This window comes from Apostichopus japonicus, chromosome 3 (assembly GCF_037975245.1).
Source record: "Apostichopus japonicus isolate 1M-3 chromosome 3, ASM3797524v1, whole genome shotgun sequence".
Taxonomy (NCBI): Eukaryota; Metazoa; Echinodermata; class Holothuroidea; order Aspidochirotida; family Stichopodidae; genus Apostichopus; species Apostichopus japonicus.
The window spans coordinates 8,317,861-8,336,291 of record NC_092563.1 but is presented as its reverse complement, the minus strand read 5'-3'; the positions used below and the strand labels follow the sequence as shown (position 1 = coordinate 8,336,291).

Genomic DNA, 18,431 nt, shown 5'->3' with positions numbered 1-18,431 from the left:
CCAATTGATTTGTTGATATCAGCAAATGAATAAGTGATATGTTGGAATTGTTGAGATCATCAAATGATTTGCTGATATCACCAATTATTTGATGATATCAGCAAATAATTGTTGATATCATCAAATGAATTGGTGATATCAGCAAATGAATTGGTGATATCAGTAAATGAATTGCTGATATCAACAATTATTTGGTGATATCAGCAAATAATTGTTGATATCAGCAATTATTTGATGATATCATCAAATGATTTGATGATATCAACAATTATTTGCTGATATCACCAAATATTTGATGATATCATCAAATATCGAATAAAAAGTAAAACGGCTTGCCATACGGGCGAAGGTCATTCATTAAGTTTCGTAACTCATCGGGAAGCGATCAGAGGGGTGGGCGTATGTTTGTGGGCGCGCGTTTCCATGCAGATGGGAACAATCTCAAGAAGTGATGGGTTCGTCATGTTCTCCGACGACTCGGTCGAGTTCGAGACCAGCCACAGTTGGTTTCATAGCACAATTGTACAATTTAAGGCATCCATACACACACACACGCGTTATCATATATAGTACCGGTATGATATATTGTAGCGTTGCCGTTAAATTGTAGAAAGTTTAACGGAACTGTTCCACCGTAAATTGAGGAAACTTTCACGGAAAAGTTGACTGTTCAAAGAATAACATTGTAGCTCCAAAATCAGTCACGAAACACTTCTATTTATTAATGTAAGACACTGATATAAAAGGCTATTTATAACAACAAGGTAAACAAGAAATGACTGAATAATTACTAACAGTACAGCTGACAAGTAACAACTAAACAACTGACCGAGTGATATCTACATTAGTGAGAGAGGAAAAATGGAAACGTCAAAAATGGAGTTGGTCGGTGTTAGGGGTAGGGTGAGGCGCACACCCCTCCGTAATCCTCGATTCGTCACTGGCTACCCTGTGTATATAATAGTGATCAGCGCTGTAATTATGACTGTTCCTCTTCTCTTCCCGGTATCTTGGCGTTTATCTTCTACTCCCTCCTTTTCCCCTTTTTCTCTCTTTCTTCTTTTTCTTTTCCCTTCCTTCCTCCTCTTTTTTTCTCCCTCCTTTTTTCTTCTCTTTTTTCTCTCCTCTTTTTCTTACCTGGGGGGCGCGCCCCCCCCAACGCCCCCCCGGATACGCGTCTGTATATATATATATATATATATATATATATATGCATAAACATACATATATACACCCATTTAATATAAACATGTATGCTTACTTACAAAAACACATGTACAATCATGTACATAAACATATATATTAGGGGAAATTAATACAATAACAAATGGATGGCTACATCACTCAGGCTGAATATAAAGTTGAATTAAGATTAAAGGGTGAAATATCATTATCATCATGTGAAAGGTTTAGCTGCTCACAAAAAAAATATCATTTAATGAGGAAGGGTTATACCCAAAGCCCTTGGAAAAGCAAAATCATTCAAATTTTGCAAATGGTAATGAGTCCATGAAGTCGATATAGAGTCCTCATGAAAAAGTACATGGGCCTACTAGTCAACTTCAGTGGTTATAAGTTAGTAATTCGTCACTCAGATTGGCAACTCTTCACTTTATTTTGGTGCCATCTGATGATTTGATTAATCTATAGATCCGACCATCAATGGACCAAGATGAGGAAATACGGGGCAGATGATCTGATACCTTTTCCAGTAGTGCTCTGTTTCTGGCAGTGAGGTCTTCTTGTATGACGATACCAGTAGATTTTAGTTTCCGTCTTGTTCTCAGTAGTTGAGAATTCACTGTATTATTTGTAAACTTGACTATTAGATAAATGTATAATTATTATTGTTATTAGAACATTTACATAACTTACAACATTACAATGCAAAAGCAAATAAATTAAAAAAAGGAAACTGGTCAGCTTTACTTTGATATGTGCATATAATGACACTGGTGGTAGGCCTATATATGATCAATTAGTTTCACTGTGTTGATTATACCTAAACCATTCAATTCAATAGCTCTGACATATCATTTTACCAAATTATTGGATTCTTGTAGAATCCTTGTACGTAAGCTAATCAGTGGAAACAGCTTCTTGCGTGGGTCATGCTGGGAAAATGTCCAATAGCTATAGGTTACATCCAAAAACCTGCCGTTTTTACTGAACGGCAGGTTTTTTCCAGTTGGTTAGCTGAGTGATCAGTCCCATATTTTCGCACCTTAGTTGAGCTGCCTGTTCTATTGTGCAACTCATCACACAGCTAGAAGTAGCCAAATCACTATCAGTTCAAGGCAGACATGGCAAGGTGTGAACAAATCAATTCTTCCAAACCCACCAATGTTCTGTTTGCAGGGGAGATAAAGTTTCAATAACTTGAGGTCAAGAGAGCTGAAAAATGCAACCTAATGGACTAATTGTCGTCATGGTTTAGCACGGAAATACAAGATACTGTACACTATACAAAGGTTTTAAACACTAGTCTAAGTGGCCTGAGAGTTTGGTCTATATTCATATCCTTGTATTATCCTTCTTACTAACACATCGATGGCTCGCTGCTTAATTATTCTCTACACCGCCAAATCAGTTTTCATTGTCTTAACTAATCTGAATCTATACCGAATGGCATCTCTAGGACTCAATTAATATATCAATCTCTTCATCCTTCCCAAATCTGTGATTCTTCAGGGTCACTTCTCCACTACCTGCATGTCAGTGACAGTGTGGAGTAGTACAGCTTTTAGTTTTACCATGCAGCTATTACTGAAATAGCTCCATCTTCTTTAACACACTGTATCCAAAAACAACAAAAGAAAAGATACAACCATGAAATCTGTTGCAGTGCTTCACCCTGTCACTTAGACACAGCTCTAAACATGGAAAGTTTCTGCTAAACAATTAGTGTTATAACATATGGAATATTCTCCCAACTGGTATTAGACATTCAAAGTCATTTGCTTCATTTAGGTACCAACTGAAAGAGTTATCTAACTTCCAAGTACTGTAATTGATATTACTGTCAATTTTTTTTGTACATTTTGATTTTCTTTCTTACTTTGTTCTGTTATTTTCTTTCTTTTTCTTTAGGGTTACTAGCTTTGATAAACATTTTGTGTTTTCTAGTATCCTGTATATACCATTACTGCACTGTTTTGTATGTATATGTGTGTATGCGTGTATGTATGCGTGTACGTATGTATGTCTGTATGTATGTATGTATGTGTGTGTGTATGTATGTGTGTATGTGTGTATGTATGTATGTATGTATGTATGTATGCGTGTATGTATGTATGTATGTATGTATGTATGTATGTATGTATATTAGATCCTCCTGCAAGCAGGAACTCGCAAAGAAGCCTAATTGGCAATTATCAAAGCCGCAAGCTGACCAAAGTCAGTCTCTCACATTCATATTTAACGTCCATGATTATGAATTGTTAATTGTCAACAACTCTGTAACTGGACGACATACATTAATCTGGGAGTGACTCGAACCGGGGACCTTATGATTGAAAGGCACCGGGGTTAACCACTGAGCATAATGTATTAACTGAACTGAACTGAACTGATCACCCTGCTTGAAAATCTATATTCATCAAACCTGATATTCACTGCATTATTAGTTCGGTCAGCAAGTAATTAAAAACCTACTGACTTTTAATATCTAACATGATGATTACAATTCATAAAATCTTAAGTGCCTTGCTATATAATAAACTTTTGCTTTCATAAAGTACAGGCCATGGAGAGCACAAGTCTAAGGAATTGATTCAATACTTAGCATTTCATAGCCCAAACAGTTTTATATGTAAGTATATAATCACATATACAAAGAGCAAACTGGAAAATTCGGGAGCGTAGTTTGGCTAAATTAGTGATTATTTGAAATGAAACCAGGCAAAACCTACAATCTAATGCATGCCAAATGTTGGTGGTGACTGGATGGCCCCTCGAATCCTGCCATTATGGATCTACAATGACACAGTGTGAATGATATAAGCTGCGCTCTTACCAGTAGTAAATGTCACAGGAAGCAATATAGACCAGAGTCATGGAATCTCTGCTGGAATTATGTATGATGTTTGCATGCAATTTGGCAACAATCATTTGTTGCCAACTGTATCATAGTTGCCAACTGTATCATACTGTATCATAGTTCAAGTGCTGTACATGGACGAATGACTTGATCTTCACTTCAGTGGTCATCATAAAGCAGTCAGTTTTATGGTTGCTCAGCCTATTGAATAAACAGTCAGATGGTTGATAAGATATCTCAAAGTCAGAAAAGTAAATGAAGACACCGTTCTGACATTTCTCCAAATGAAGTTTACCAAGGGTGTATTTGGTATCCGATTTCATCCGATTCTCACAGTCGTTTTCGTCCAGAAAACAGAGCTTTCTTTTATTTTATTACTAATCTACTTAATTATTTGACATGATAATAACAGTAGTCAATGAGAATGACATACATTATATGATATCAGCATTTATAAATCAAAGTGAATATATTGGTTAAATATGACTCAATAAGGCTCCTTTAAGTTTTACTGTATACAACATTGCAACCTTCCGAGTGTAACAGCAGGACAAACTAACTTCCTCATTGATATATATATATACAGCTGGTTAAACATGCTTCATGATCACACCAATCCTCACATTGCACAGCTACGGTGTGGAATAAACAGCAAATCATCATTGTCTGTGTTTCTGAGAAACATATATGTAGTAACATATATTTCAATCAAAGGGAATGAAACTTGGCACATATACCATTAACCGATGTCGGAGTTGGGAAACGATTTTCATTTTGACAAACTAACTGGATAAAGCAGCGACAATTATAATGGGAGAGACGCTCCACTTATATTTAATAACTTGACACTCTGATATAAACGATTTGGATTTGCTTAATATTATTAAACCATTTGGATTTGCCTTATATTAGACCTTGAACATCAGGATTTTAAACAAAAAGGGACATCTTTGGGAATTGACAGAATGAGGAAAATCAAGGAATGTTTAGCAATTATTTTGTTATTTTACTTTATATATTCTATGGGAGTGTTAATGTATCAAGTCAATGTGACTCGGAAGCAGACGGATATAGAGCAATCCATGAAACGAGAAGTGGATGTGATGACTGCATTGATGTTATATAATGTCGATAATAGTAATAATCATGATCATAATCAAAGTGAATGCCAGTACCTTTGGAAGGCCAAGACTGCAGATGGTTGGTTCGAACAAAACTTCAAATCATCGTTGAAGCCGACCTGGACGGCTACACATGATAACATCTCTATGGACGCCTTCCAGTGGTGGATGGTGAGTACAAAGAATTATATTTAACTACAGTATATACAGACTTTTATCAGGACACACTATTATGATTAAGCTATCATTTTAATATCTAACACAGAATACCTTTAAAAATACATCCAAATCATCACTGGAATTATTATTACCCAGATAATATCAGTTTTATGAAATATTCAGAATCGATTTCTAAACAGGAAAGACTAGTGCATCATGCTGGTCAACTATTTTGAGGTCATATAGAATCTAGAGGTTTGATCCATTATGACTGAACACACTGCCATATCCCTACTTGACATGCTTTATGCCATATAGTGCTGGTCAACCATTTTTAAGTCATACAGAATCTAGAGCTGGGGTGGGCAACCTACGGCCTGTGGGCCACATGCGGCCTGCCAGTGACTGACTTGCGGCCCGTGAGATGTCTCAAGAAAAATAGAAAAAATCAATCATTTTACATCATCACAAAAAACAATCTAGCTGCTTAGAATTTTTCGGCACTAAGGATGCTGTCAGGTAGGCCTATTATCCCCATTTATTATCAACTGTACTGTATTGACATTATGTCTTTGTGAATACAGATTAAGTGTACACACCTATTTGCTTGAAAGTCCTCGGAATCAAAGGTTTGAAATCAACAGCAGGTTGTTGGTTAGGTGCGGCCCAGTCAATTTTTCACTCCTTATATCTGGCCCATTCATTCAAAAAGGTTGCCCACCCCTGATCTAAAAGCTTGATCCATTATTATTGGACGCACTGCCATGGCCCTATACTTTGTATGCTGGCCAACTATTTTTAGGTCAAACAAAATCTAAAAGTTTGATCCATTATCATTGGACGCACAGCTGCCATGGCCCTACTTGGCATCATGCTCTTTGCTCAGTGCTGGGCCACTATTAGTGAGGTCATACCAGGGAATTCCATAACAACTCCCTGGTCATACAGAGTATTTAAATAAAGGCTTGATTGATCCATGCCATAAAATTTACCAACTGTATTACCAGGGAGTTGTTATACACTTCTGTAGGACAAAGTACTCAGTGTCCAGGTATATTTATACTGTTTGCATCTAGGTTTGGCTATTGAAAAAAAAATTGCTTGAAGACACAATGAGATACAGAAGTTAAATTTTGCCTTCAACTGAATTAAGTGTACCAGCACAGCTCAATATATATAGTACTTAAATTGAATGTAAAAAATGTCAGACACTGTAGACAAATATATAGAAAAACTGAAACCTGAAACAGGGAAGTACGTATCAGATGATACTTGAGCATATTGAAGAAGGGAAAGGGTTTTATTAATTACTCTCATGTTATCAAGTTAAAAAGTTAATGATTAAAGTACTGTACTACATGGCGGTACATGTCAGATACCTGCATACTTTATCAATTGCTGTAACATAGTATTTGCTAAAACCCTCCTCATGCTTGTGCAACATTAATCATCCTAATTTGATTAATTTCTACAATTTGTATGGCAATAGGCGACTGAGTGACCTCAATATGACATTGTACTTGAAGATGTCTTTTATTATTATTATTATTATTCAAATCCTTGTTTGGGAAATCATCAACTTTAAATATATGCAAATACTATGCAAATATTTTAGCTGAAGATGTCTTTGATTATTATTATTCAAATCCTTGTTAATTTCATCTTTCAGGACAGTTTGGGAAATCATCGCCTTTATGCAAATACTCAGTCACATACATATTAACAAAATTGTCCCAAGATCTAGAACTCTTCTAGTATTATATGGAATGCTATTGAGATGTGGGCTTAACCTTAAATTGTTAAATTTACATTGCAGTGCTATGGGTATAACATTCGGTTAACTTGAGAGTGTTGTGGTCAAGTGGTTAAGGCAGTGGACTTTTGATCTAAGGTTTGCAGGTTCCAGTCCTGGCCAGAACATTACGTTGGGCAAGGCACTTTGTCTCCATTGCCTCTCTCCATTTAAAGCAGCATTTTGCGTTTTGTCGCCGTTTTTCCACGTTTTTTAGTTTTTTTTACATATCAATCACAAAACCAGCAACTAAGATCCAAGTTTTTCCCTGTAAAAAGCGTTAATTGGCGAGTAATTAAGGACATTTGCAAATTGCAGATAACAAGAAAAGTGTTTTATGACAAATTACATATTTAATATTAATCGCATACAGTTCCCCCAGCCCACTAATTTGAATTCAACCAATCAGAGATGCAGGTTTAGTTATGAGCCATTGCTAAAAATAGATTCAAAACGTTGAGTTAATAACTTGGTAAAACCAGCGAGCTGAACTCTAACAGCTCCCTGGACACAACTGCCATAGACAATCTACACAAATCAAGCATGGTTTTGTATTAAGTATTGGCCAATGACGTTTGTAGCTATTAAATATTCATATTATGGGCAGGGTTCATTTGGATCCCAACGGAAAATATCTTCGAGTAAAGCAAAGTTGAACGTTGTAAATTTTTCGACTTTTCTGCCACCATTTCAAGTAAGATTTGAATAGATAAGCTAGTTATGTAAATCGTTATGGCATAGTGGAGTCAGTGAGGTTGAGAAAAACTATAGAAAAGTATGCAAAATGCTGCTTTAAGGGGACCTGTGATATAAAACTGTCAGCCGGGGACTGTTTAGCAGCTGCCATGGCAGGGGAGTCGGAGCCGATACGGCAGGTCCGGCGAACGCCGGACCAATATTCATGGCGCAAAAAAAAAGTAGGACTAAGAAAAAAAATGGCAAAGAATAAAGAACCAAAATGAAACATACTTCAAAATGTGTTTCAGAAGATTAGTCGGGTGGCAGGGGTCTTGTTTTCAAGCTCGGGAAGTGCCATTTCCTGCAATCTTGGAGACATTTTTTCAAAATTTTCTCCATTACGCTACGCGCCAATCATGGTGGCGCGTAGCGTAGTTTGACCTACCAAACTTCTGATCTGCCGTACCAATCCAAATAGCTTCCAACGCCCCTGCATGGGAAGTGATTTCTCTCTATGTTTGACAGGTTATTGTTGACCACTGGGGTAAATATTGTGATGCACCTCCAGCACCGTTATCAGTGGATTAAATGTCTGGGCTTATCAACCTCCATATTATTATCATTATTATTATGATGAGCTTATTTTCGGATGAACTTTAAAATGAGAAAATCGATGGGATGAAAAAAATAAGCTGCCATGGATATTATAGCTTGCAATTGTTGGCTTTTCTTCGCAGAGTTTATCGTCTTCGAATGAGACGTACGATGCAGTCCTTCATCTCGCCAAAGAACTGGTGGACGCAGACCGAGACGGTTTCTTGAACCGCTCTACATCAACGTCTTGCATCAGATGTGCGGTGGTGGGTAACTCACAAAATTTGAAGCGGAGTGGTTACGGGCAGCTCATCAACAAACACAATATGATTATTAGGTATTAAAATAAGGAGTATCAACTTCTTTCTGTTGATTTTTTTCATTATCTCAATTGACTTGCCGATCCAGAGAAATATTTGTTAATATTCATAGATAGCAGACTAAGTGAATCGTTGGTAATATTACATTTCAGACAGATTCAATACTGTGTTTGCTTGATTAATTACTCTACTATAATTGTACTCAAATGAAACAAGGAAACAGTGTCGTGGATGAAGAGGGAATTCACCCCATAACAATGGAAATTCCTACCCATTGTTAAATGACCTCATGAAATGTTGAAATAATTTCCTTGAAATCATAAACTTCCTTTCTGAGTATACCCAAGGCTGCCGGCCAGGATGTATTGTGTATCATCAGTGTTTTGAACAACAAAGTTAAAGCGTTAAAAAGCATTCATTTCAAGGTTAAATAAGGAACTCCAAGAATTACTGAGCAATTTATAAGAAAATTTTTACAATTAGTCTTGAGTATGTGTGACAATATATATATATATATATATATATATATATATATATATATATATCAGGCCTCGACAAATGCGCCAACTCGCCAATGGTGACTAGAATTTTGCGACTGACGAGTAAAAAATGCATTACGCGCGACATTTTGGCGAGTGGCTCATTCACTCACTGCCTTTATACGATAGGCTCATTATTTACTTGTGAGCCAATCAACAAAGGCCTAATGTTAAACATCACAGTAGAATTATCAAGTGCACTGTTACAAGTATGTCCTAGGAACAGCTCTGTTCACCAGCTCGAAACTAATTTGATACTAATCTCTCAAACTAAATGATGCACGATAGGTGTAACCAAAATGGAAAACAACAAACTTAAATAAATGCGAAACGACAACTGGGTATCTTGTGTGTACGATCGTTACAAATGAATACAAGTTTGTCAGTCGGTTAACCGCAATCATGCGATAAGGCCTATCGAGTAACCTGACATGTCAATAAGTAAAATCGTTTCACCGTTTTATATTTTCATATGTTTTAAATTTTGCTGAACACAATTTAAATAGATCATTTTTGCTGTAAACAACTAACAGAAACACTATAACGCGATATCCTAAATTACGCCATACTACCTAGGCTTATATCACACAAACACTTAGCTAGCAAAAATGGCGAGTATATTTAACAATTTGGCAAGTAGAATTTTAGATTCGGTCGCCAGTTGGCGAGTAGTTTTTAAAAAAAATTGTTGAGGCCTGATATATATTTATATATATATCAGGCCTCGACAATTTTATACATATATATATATATATTTACAAATATATATATATACGATTTTCATTTATATATATATATATATATATACACACATATATATAAAGGAACTCGCGAAGAAGCCATCATTGGCTTATCAAAGCCGCAAGCTGACCCAAGTCAGTCTCTTAATTAAATTCATATCTAACGTCCATGATTACAAATTGTCAATTGTCAACAACTCTGTAACTAGACGACATACATTAATCTTGGGAGAGACTCGAACTCGGATGATAATGAGTAATACAGATAATAATACTCATAATAAAAATGAGTAATAAATATTTAATCATTAATAAAAATGAGTAATACAGACTAATTAAATTGTCTTTTTCAGAATGAATCAATGCCCGACAAAAGGTTATGAGAAGGATGTGGGGAGTCGGACAACACACTATATAGCCTATCCAAGCAGTTTCAATGATGACTACCTGACTGCAGATGCATCATTGGTTTTTGCTGCATTTAACTTGGAAGACATGAAATGGTTAAAGAGCAAACTGATTGATAGTTCAAAGTGAGACAAATACTAACTGTACATGCATAAAATTTACTAAACTTTATTATAAGGAACAGACCCAGGCTATCATCCCATGATTCACCTTCTTTCTATGATAAACCTGAAGTTACATAGGATGGTGCAAATATTGGGGGGGGAGGGGGGTCATATTTAGCACACAAAGCATGGCTTTCTCAAAAAGATCCAAGATTGCAAGTTGTCTGACCAGACTTAGTGCCTTCCGAGGTCAGATAAGAGTTGTGCCTTCCAACCACACCGAACATTTCTCTTTTCACAGCCTTTCCCTAGCAACCTGCATGTCTGCATCCAAAATATTACTTTGGTCATCGCAGTAGCATTCCTTCCTACTGTACATACATGCATACATTGATGTAGTTTCATTTCATCATTATAAACATTGTATTTTCTAGGATCGATGGTGGTGTCTATCACTTCTGTTACACCTCATTCGAAACTAGGTCAGATTACCGGCATGAGACGTTTCTTGGTGCGCGACGAGTCTTCACACCCGTTAAATAAAAAATTAAATTTATCTAAATGTCTTCTTTTTTGCACAACAATTTTTTACAACTTTAGGCTAACATGGCAACAAACTATGTCTGCTAAGAAGGATCTTAAGGCAAGGGAAAAGGAGATGTTAGGAATGGAAATGACACTGTTATCCCGCATATGTCACAAACATATGGACTGATATATCTTGTTCAGAAATATTGCCAATCAAAATAACTTTCTCAAATAGATGCTCAGCTGAGCTTCTGCGGTTTTGCTGTGGCTCTTGTTGGAATAGCTATCAAGTCAGTAAACCTAAAGAAAGTTTAAACTAAATCGCTTGGAATAATAAAGTGCAGGACATAGTTAATGATACAGTTCAACCTCTTAAATTCTCTTATATTTTTACCCTCTTTTAAATATTTTTATTTATGTAATCCTCTTTTCCTTCAGTATTACCAAGTCTGACGATGCAAATTTGATTGACAAAAATAAGGTAAGGTTAAAAGGGCAATTAATGGTCACTTTGCCAATGTAATTCTTTCATAGCATTTCTTTGAGAGGGGAGGTGGGGGGAGGGGGGTAATAGATTTCATTTCGGGCACAGTCAAAGGTCAATCTCATGTCTTTTATTTACTTGTTTTGCTCCCCATACAAAATAAAAGCATTTCAAATATTTTCTATTACAATTTATTTTTCCCCATTTAAGATATATACCCATCTTTTGAAACTTCAGAAAACCACTATGACAATTTTCTGATTCTTAATATTTGTTAAGTTTTAAAATGCATCCAATCACTCAAGTTTAATGCAAGCAATATATTTGCTTTGCTTTGCATTTTTTTCTTTTCTGTAGTGAACCAAAAACAGTATATTTTGTTTCTGATCTTTACCAAGCTTTATCAAAAATCAACTTCCAACTGAGTTCAGGCCTAGCTAAAAATGTCCACACAACACTAGTGAACTCATGACATTTCCTATCTTCTCTTTACTAGGTATTTCTGTTTAATCCAGAGCTGATGTGGCACATTAAGCACCAGTGGGGTCTTGGGAAGGGTAAATGGGCCTCCACTGGTCTTCTCAGTGTCTTCTTTGCTCTTCAACAATGCGACGAGGTAAGTAAACATTGCAAAATAATCTAGAGGTCTTTATGATGATGTTCAAGCAATATGATGGGACTAGAAAAAATGTGGCTTTCTACAAGTCACATTGCTATAGATCTGTAAATTTTTCGGTAGAGAAGCAGCATCTTCAAAGTCATTTGATGCTCTCTTACCTTTAGGTGTGCGGCCATCACTAACACCATTGGCTGAGTGTTTGTTGTATATTTAGCTATGACTGGTTTCTGCCATGGTTTAATAATCATAGGTCAAATGAGCCATTACTTATCGTGTCAATATTGGTCTATTGACAGTATTTGTATGTATGTATTTTAGATCCTCCTGCTAGCAGGAACTCGTGAAGAAGCCTCATTGGCTTATCAAAGCCACAACTGAGCTGACTGAAGTCAGTCTCTTAGATTCATATTTAACGTCCATCATGATTATGAATTGTCAATTGTCAACAACTCTGTAACTGGACGACATACAATAATCTTGGAGTAACTCGAACCAGGACCTTATGATTGAAAGGCACAGGCGTTAACCATTGAGCTAACACTCCGTAATTTGGCATGGTAAAAGGGGAAAATGTCACCTGTGACAACATCACACCGACCTGATGAACATATATAAGAGCAAAAGCAAATTTTTCCCACATGTTAGGGGATCTGAAAGCTTGTTGTTAACCTTATGAAAGCTAGAAGTTAATCATGTGATGAATGCTATACACTCATCACATGATTGGTGCATGGGCATAACAATGTTTGGAAAAACTCCCCTCAAATATAGGTAAACGAACATATAGAGCAAAAAGGAAGTCATACGGTATTATTCTTAGAACAGACCTAGTTGGGCAGATCTGTGTCATTAAACAGTGTCCTTATTGCAACATACACAAACCATGAATAGCCTAAGTCATAGTAAGTTCAGCTTCACAAGGGAACAGACTAGAAAAGCTAAATGTTTATTTTGGTTACTCTACCAACACATTATCTGTTTTGTTAATCCTACATCAGCGTGAGCCTGAGCATGGGCATAACAATGGACTATGCAGCTGGAAAAATCCCTTCAAATATTGGAAACCAAAAGTAGAGAGCTGGAAAGAGGAAGTCATTCTTAGAACAGACCTAGCTGATCAGATCTGTGTCATTAAACTGTGTCCTTAATGTAACCATAGACGTAGGAGCCCAATTTGATTTGGGGGGGGGGGGGGGGGCTGTAACGACTTGCTCAAAAAAATAACCAAAGTTTTTCCCACGCATTCAACATTTTAATGTACATATAGGCATGCATAGATTATTGCAGCGCATGCCAATTACATACAATCATATTTGCCATGTTATTACCCTCCAATATTGGTTATCATTTTTGGGCAATATTACTATATATAATCATGATAATAATAATATAAGTTTAACCATTGAAAAACATATTGCAATTTATATTTCTTTCAGTAGGTGCCCGAAAAATTCTCAGCATATTGCCCAAATTTTCACAAACATATTTGGTTGGGGGGGGGCTGCATAATATACAGTTGATTACACAGGTTGTTTATCTTATTTGTAACTTTCATAATATACAGTTAGTGATTATACAGGCTGTCTATATAGATAGCTTATTTGTAACTTTCATAACATACAGTTGATTACACAGGCTGTCTATATAGATAGCTTATTTGTAACTATCATAACATACAGTTGAGTACACAGGCTGTCTATATAGATAGCTTATTTGTAACTTTCATAACATACAGTTGAGTACACAGGCTGTCTATATAGATAGCTTATTTGTAACTATCATAACATACAGTTGAGTACACAGGCTGTCTATATAGATAGCTTATTTGTAACTTTCATAACATACAGTTGATTACACAGGCTGTCTATATAGATAGCTTATTTGTAACTTTCATAACATACAGTTGAGTACACAGGCTGTCTATATAGATAGCTTATTTGTAACTTTCATAACATACAGTTGATTACACAGGCTGTCTATATAGATAGCTTATTTGTAACTATCATAACATACAGTTGAGTACACAGGCTGTCTATATAGATAGCTTATTTGTAACTGTCATAACATACAGTTGAGTACACAGGCTGTCTATATAGATAGCTTATTTGTAACTTTCATAACATACAGTTGAGTACACAGGCTGTCTATATAGATAGCTTATTTGTAACTGTCATAACATACAGTTGAGTACACAGGCTGTCTATATAGATAGCTTATTTGTAACTTTCATAACATACAGTTGAGTACACAGGCTGTCTATATAGATAGCTTATTTGTAACTTTCAAAACATACAGTTGAGTACACAGGCTGTCTATATAGATAGCTTATTTGTAACTGTCATAATATACAGTTAATTACACAGGCTGTCTATATAGATAGCTTATTTGTAACTTTCATAACATACAGTTGAGTACACAGGCTGTCTATATAGATAGCTTATTTGTAACTTTCATAACATACAGTTGATTACACAGGCTGTCTATATAGATAGCTTATTTGTAACTTTCATAACATACAGTTGAGTACACAGGCTGTCTATATAGATAGCTTATTTGTAACTGTCATAATATACAGTTAATTACACAGGCTGTCTATATAGATAGCTTATTTGTAACTTTCATATGTAACATACAGTTGAGTACACAGGCTGTCTATATAGATAGCTTATTTGTAACTTTCATAACATACAGTTGAGTACACAGGCTGTCTATACAGATAGCTTATTTGTAACTTTCATAACATACAGTTGAGTACACAGGCTATCTATATAGATAGCTTATTTGTAACTTTCATAACATACAGTTGAGTACACAGGCTATCTATATAGATAGCTTATTTGTAACTTTCATAACATACAGTTGATTACACAGGTTGTTTATATAGATATAGCTTATTTGTAACTTACATATCTACAGTACATATAACAGTATTATGGCAACTGTATACAGTTGCCAATATACTGTAATATGTACAGCTAATACAACTCTGCTGAACTTTAAATAGGGAATACATAATGACCTAGAATATAGTATTACACCACAAAGTATATATGATGTTGCAATACACAGTCCAGATGTATTAAATGTTGTTTTTGTATACAGTACTGTAGAATTTAGTGCATATAATTAACTTCCACAATCATGTTTTTTTTGGGGGGTGGGGTTGGGGGGGGGGGGGGTAAGGGAACAGACTAAATAAGCTTGTGTTTATTCTGGTTCCTCTACCATCACATCATCTTTATTGTTAATCCTACATCAGTGTGAGTTGGTGCAAACGATCCAAACCATGTCTTATCTATGCACGTATACTGTAAAATAGTAATGAAACTTTCTTTGTAAGTTGTGAAATGGTAGAAATAACGAAACTAAACTAAACTAAGTATGTCATTAAAGCAGCGTTTTGCATCCTGTTCATATTATCTTTCCGCCCTCACTGACTCCACGATGCCATAACAACATACATAACTAGCTAATATCCGTATTCAGTATCCGTATCCGTATACATACATACATATATGCACATACTGCACACATACACACATTCAAATCTTACTTCAAATGGTGGCATAAAAGTGGCATTAAATATAAAACTTTCAGCGTTGTTTTCCTCAAAGATATTTTCCATGAGGTCAGCGCAATAAACCCTGCCCCTACGTTTAAACTCGGAATGTCATTGAACGCTACGTAAAATAACACCATGGTATATTTGTATACATTGTCTATAGATTGTCTATTTTAAGCAACAGCTCATAACTAACATATATATGATAGCTATTCACTGATTGGTTAAATTCAAACTAGTGGGTTTGGGGGAACTGCAGAACTAATTTTACTCTTTATCTCTTTATTCTTACACTTTATCTCTGTACACTTTACTCATTATCTTGTAGAAGTCTTTAATTACTAATGATCATGGTTGGCAGCGAGAAAAACTTGGCTAATATATCTTAGTTTGCTGTTTTGTGATTGATATATCTGGATGGACATGTGTCAAAAAGGGTGGAAAACGGCGACCAAAACGCAAAATGCTGCTTCCATGTAACTAGTGCAATTCACACACTGGCAGCAATCATAGTAATAATCTCTGTTCTATTTTGACAGGTTAATATTTTTGGATTTGGTGCTAACCATAAAGGCAATTGGGATCACTACTTTGAAGACAACAATGGTGAGACGAATTCTCAGTTTCGAGAAACTTTGGTTCATGACAGCGAAGCTGAAACTGGATTGCTTAATAAACTGGTAAAGGCCAAGAAGATAAGGATGTTCAAAGGGTTCCGTTAATCTGCACACCCATGATATTTAGTAATATCTTGGGTATAATTGCTTGCAGATTGTATTGGCCCTGTGTCCTTTTGCTATTATATTACTTTTGTAATATGTAATATACTTCTGTAATATACTTGTAAGTGTACTATATAAACCTGATCATCGGACCAAGTTGGTGGAGTGAGTGATTCTATCGAACACAAATAACCTGAATAGTTTTTATATATTTTTTTTTAAGTAATCGTATAATTATCATTTATCATCCACATTCCACACAGAAATGTACAAAAGTTAAAACCCATACAATTCAATGACTATTATAAACAAATAACTTTCAAGATTTTGTAGACTTGCTATTAGATATATAATATGCTATTAGATGCTATAGATTTTGTAGTGCTATTAGATCTATATGCTAATAGATGCTATATATTTTGTAGACTTGCTATTAGATCTATATATGCTATTAGATGCTATAGATTTTGTGTATCGTTTGGAAAATTTCAAGGGCAAATTTCAGCAGGTTATACCAACAATGTTCCTCTGGCAGTTAGTCAAGACTAAAATAAATTATCATACCATCTTTGCAGATAGGGGGTGCATGTAGCCATATAATACTTGCCTCCAGCCGCCACAGAATGATCTGAAAATATGTCCAGCAGCTCTCGCATTGATACTTTATCACAACAAATATTTACATTCAGAGTAGATCAATATATTCCAAATATTATCAAAAGGTATTACTACTCACTTTAGGAGCAAAAAAAACTTGAGCCTAGCTTAGAAGTTAATCTGCGCAAACTATTAGAAACGGGTTGGAAATCCTGCCTCGAGTGTCTCTTAATTATGGCTACATTTTGATATTATCTAGCTATAATAATGATGTCATGTTTTGGGTAGGTCAAGTGTTGGAATTTGGGAAATAGATATTACGGCTTTAAATTCTTCTCCTACATGTATCACACTCATGACTGTCGCTGGTCTATTTAACTTTCAATTTTGTAAAAACTACTAGTGTCTATAATTGACTTCGGTTTGATTTGTAAATATTGCATCAATTGTCTATATATATCATGTGCTTTGTTTATTACAATGCACTGTTAATTATTCAGTACTATTAGACTGAGAACTCTTTCACTTCATACTTTTTCATCATTGTACAGCTATATCAGAGATTATATGAATACTTTCTTAATACAGTACTTAGTAAACACTGAGTACAAGTTCTAAATAATTGATCTTTTTTATCAATGTTGAATGATACATTCCAGACTAGTTAGGGAAAGCTCGCAAATGTAATCGCTTGCACTGATGGCCTGGTAGAGGGAACCTCGTTATACATAAAGCCCTATGGTTGAGTGCACACAGCCACGAATGTACCAGAGAACTTCAATGAGTAATAGTGGTACCTGATCAGAGTTTTGCACTCGACTTAAGTTGCATCATAAAAATGTGATTTATCCATGACAAGTCCAAAATGTGTGTTGGTTATATGTCATATATATATATTTTCCTGCCATACCAGGGAATTGGGATCCATGGTTGCAGTGCTATGAGTAGTATGTAGTAAGTAATGTCAGTATGCCTAGGAATGCCACTGGGAATGCCACTGGGAATGCCACTGGGAATGCCACTGGGAATGCCACTGGGAATGCCATTAGGAATGCCACTGGGAATGCCACTGGGAATGCCACTGGAAATGCCATTAGGAATGCCATTAGGAATGCCATTAGGAATGCCACTGGGAATGCCACTGGGAATGCCACTGGGAATGCCACTGGGAATGCCACTGAGAATGCCATTGGGAATGCCACTTGGAATGCCACTTGGAATGCCACTGGGAATGCCATTTGGGAATAATATTGGGAATAATATAAGGAATGCAATTTGGGGATGCCAGTTGGGAATGCCATTTGGGAATGCCTTTTGGGGAACTGGGAATGCCACTGAGAATGCCATTGGGAATGCCATTTGGGAATGATTCAAGAGTAACCCTACGATTGGGAACTAGGAACGCCATTGGGAATAATATTGGGA

The 18,431-nt window shown here is 35.8% G+C and overlaps 1 protein-coding gene across 2 annotated transcripts; it reads left to right on the top strand.

Moving 5' to 3' along the window:
* The first annotated feature begins 4,658 nt into the window (after positions 1-4,658).
* LOC139962383 (CMP-N-acetylneuraminate-beta-galactosamide-alpha-2,3-sialyltransferase 2-like) lies at positions 4,659-17,611 on the top strand. 2 transcript variants are annotated; one of them, XM_071962307.1, is made up of 6 exons: positions 4,664-5,331; positions 8,527-8,720; positions 10,336-10,515; positions 11,461-11,503; positions 12,003-12,122; positions 16,227-17,611. In XM_071962307.1, the coding sequence occupies exons 1-6, from the start codon at positions 5,005-5,007 to the stop codon at positions 16,407-16,409; spliced, it is 1,047 nt and encodes a 348-aa protein (XP_071818408.1). In that variant the 5' UTR covers positions 4,664-5,004; the 3' UTR covers positions 16,410-17,611. The 2 variants fall into 2 exon arrangements, with proteins under 2 accessions (XP_071818409.1, XP_071818408.1); XM_071962308.1 differs by lacking the exon at positions 10,336-10,515 and having other exon boundaries at positions 4,659-5,331.
* The last annotated feature ends 820 nt before the right edge of the window (positions 17,612-18,431 follow it).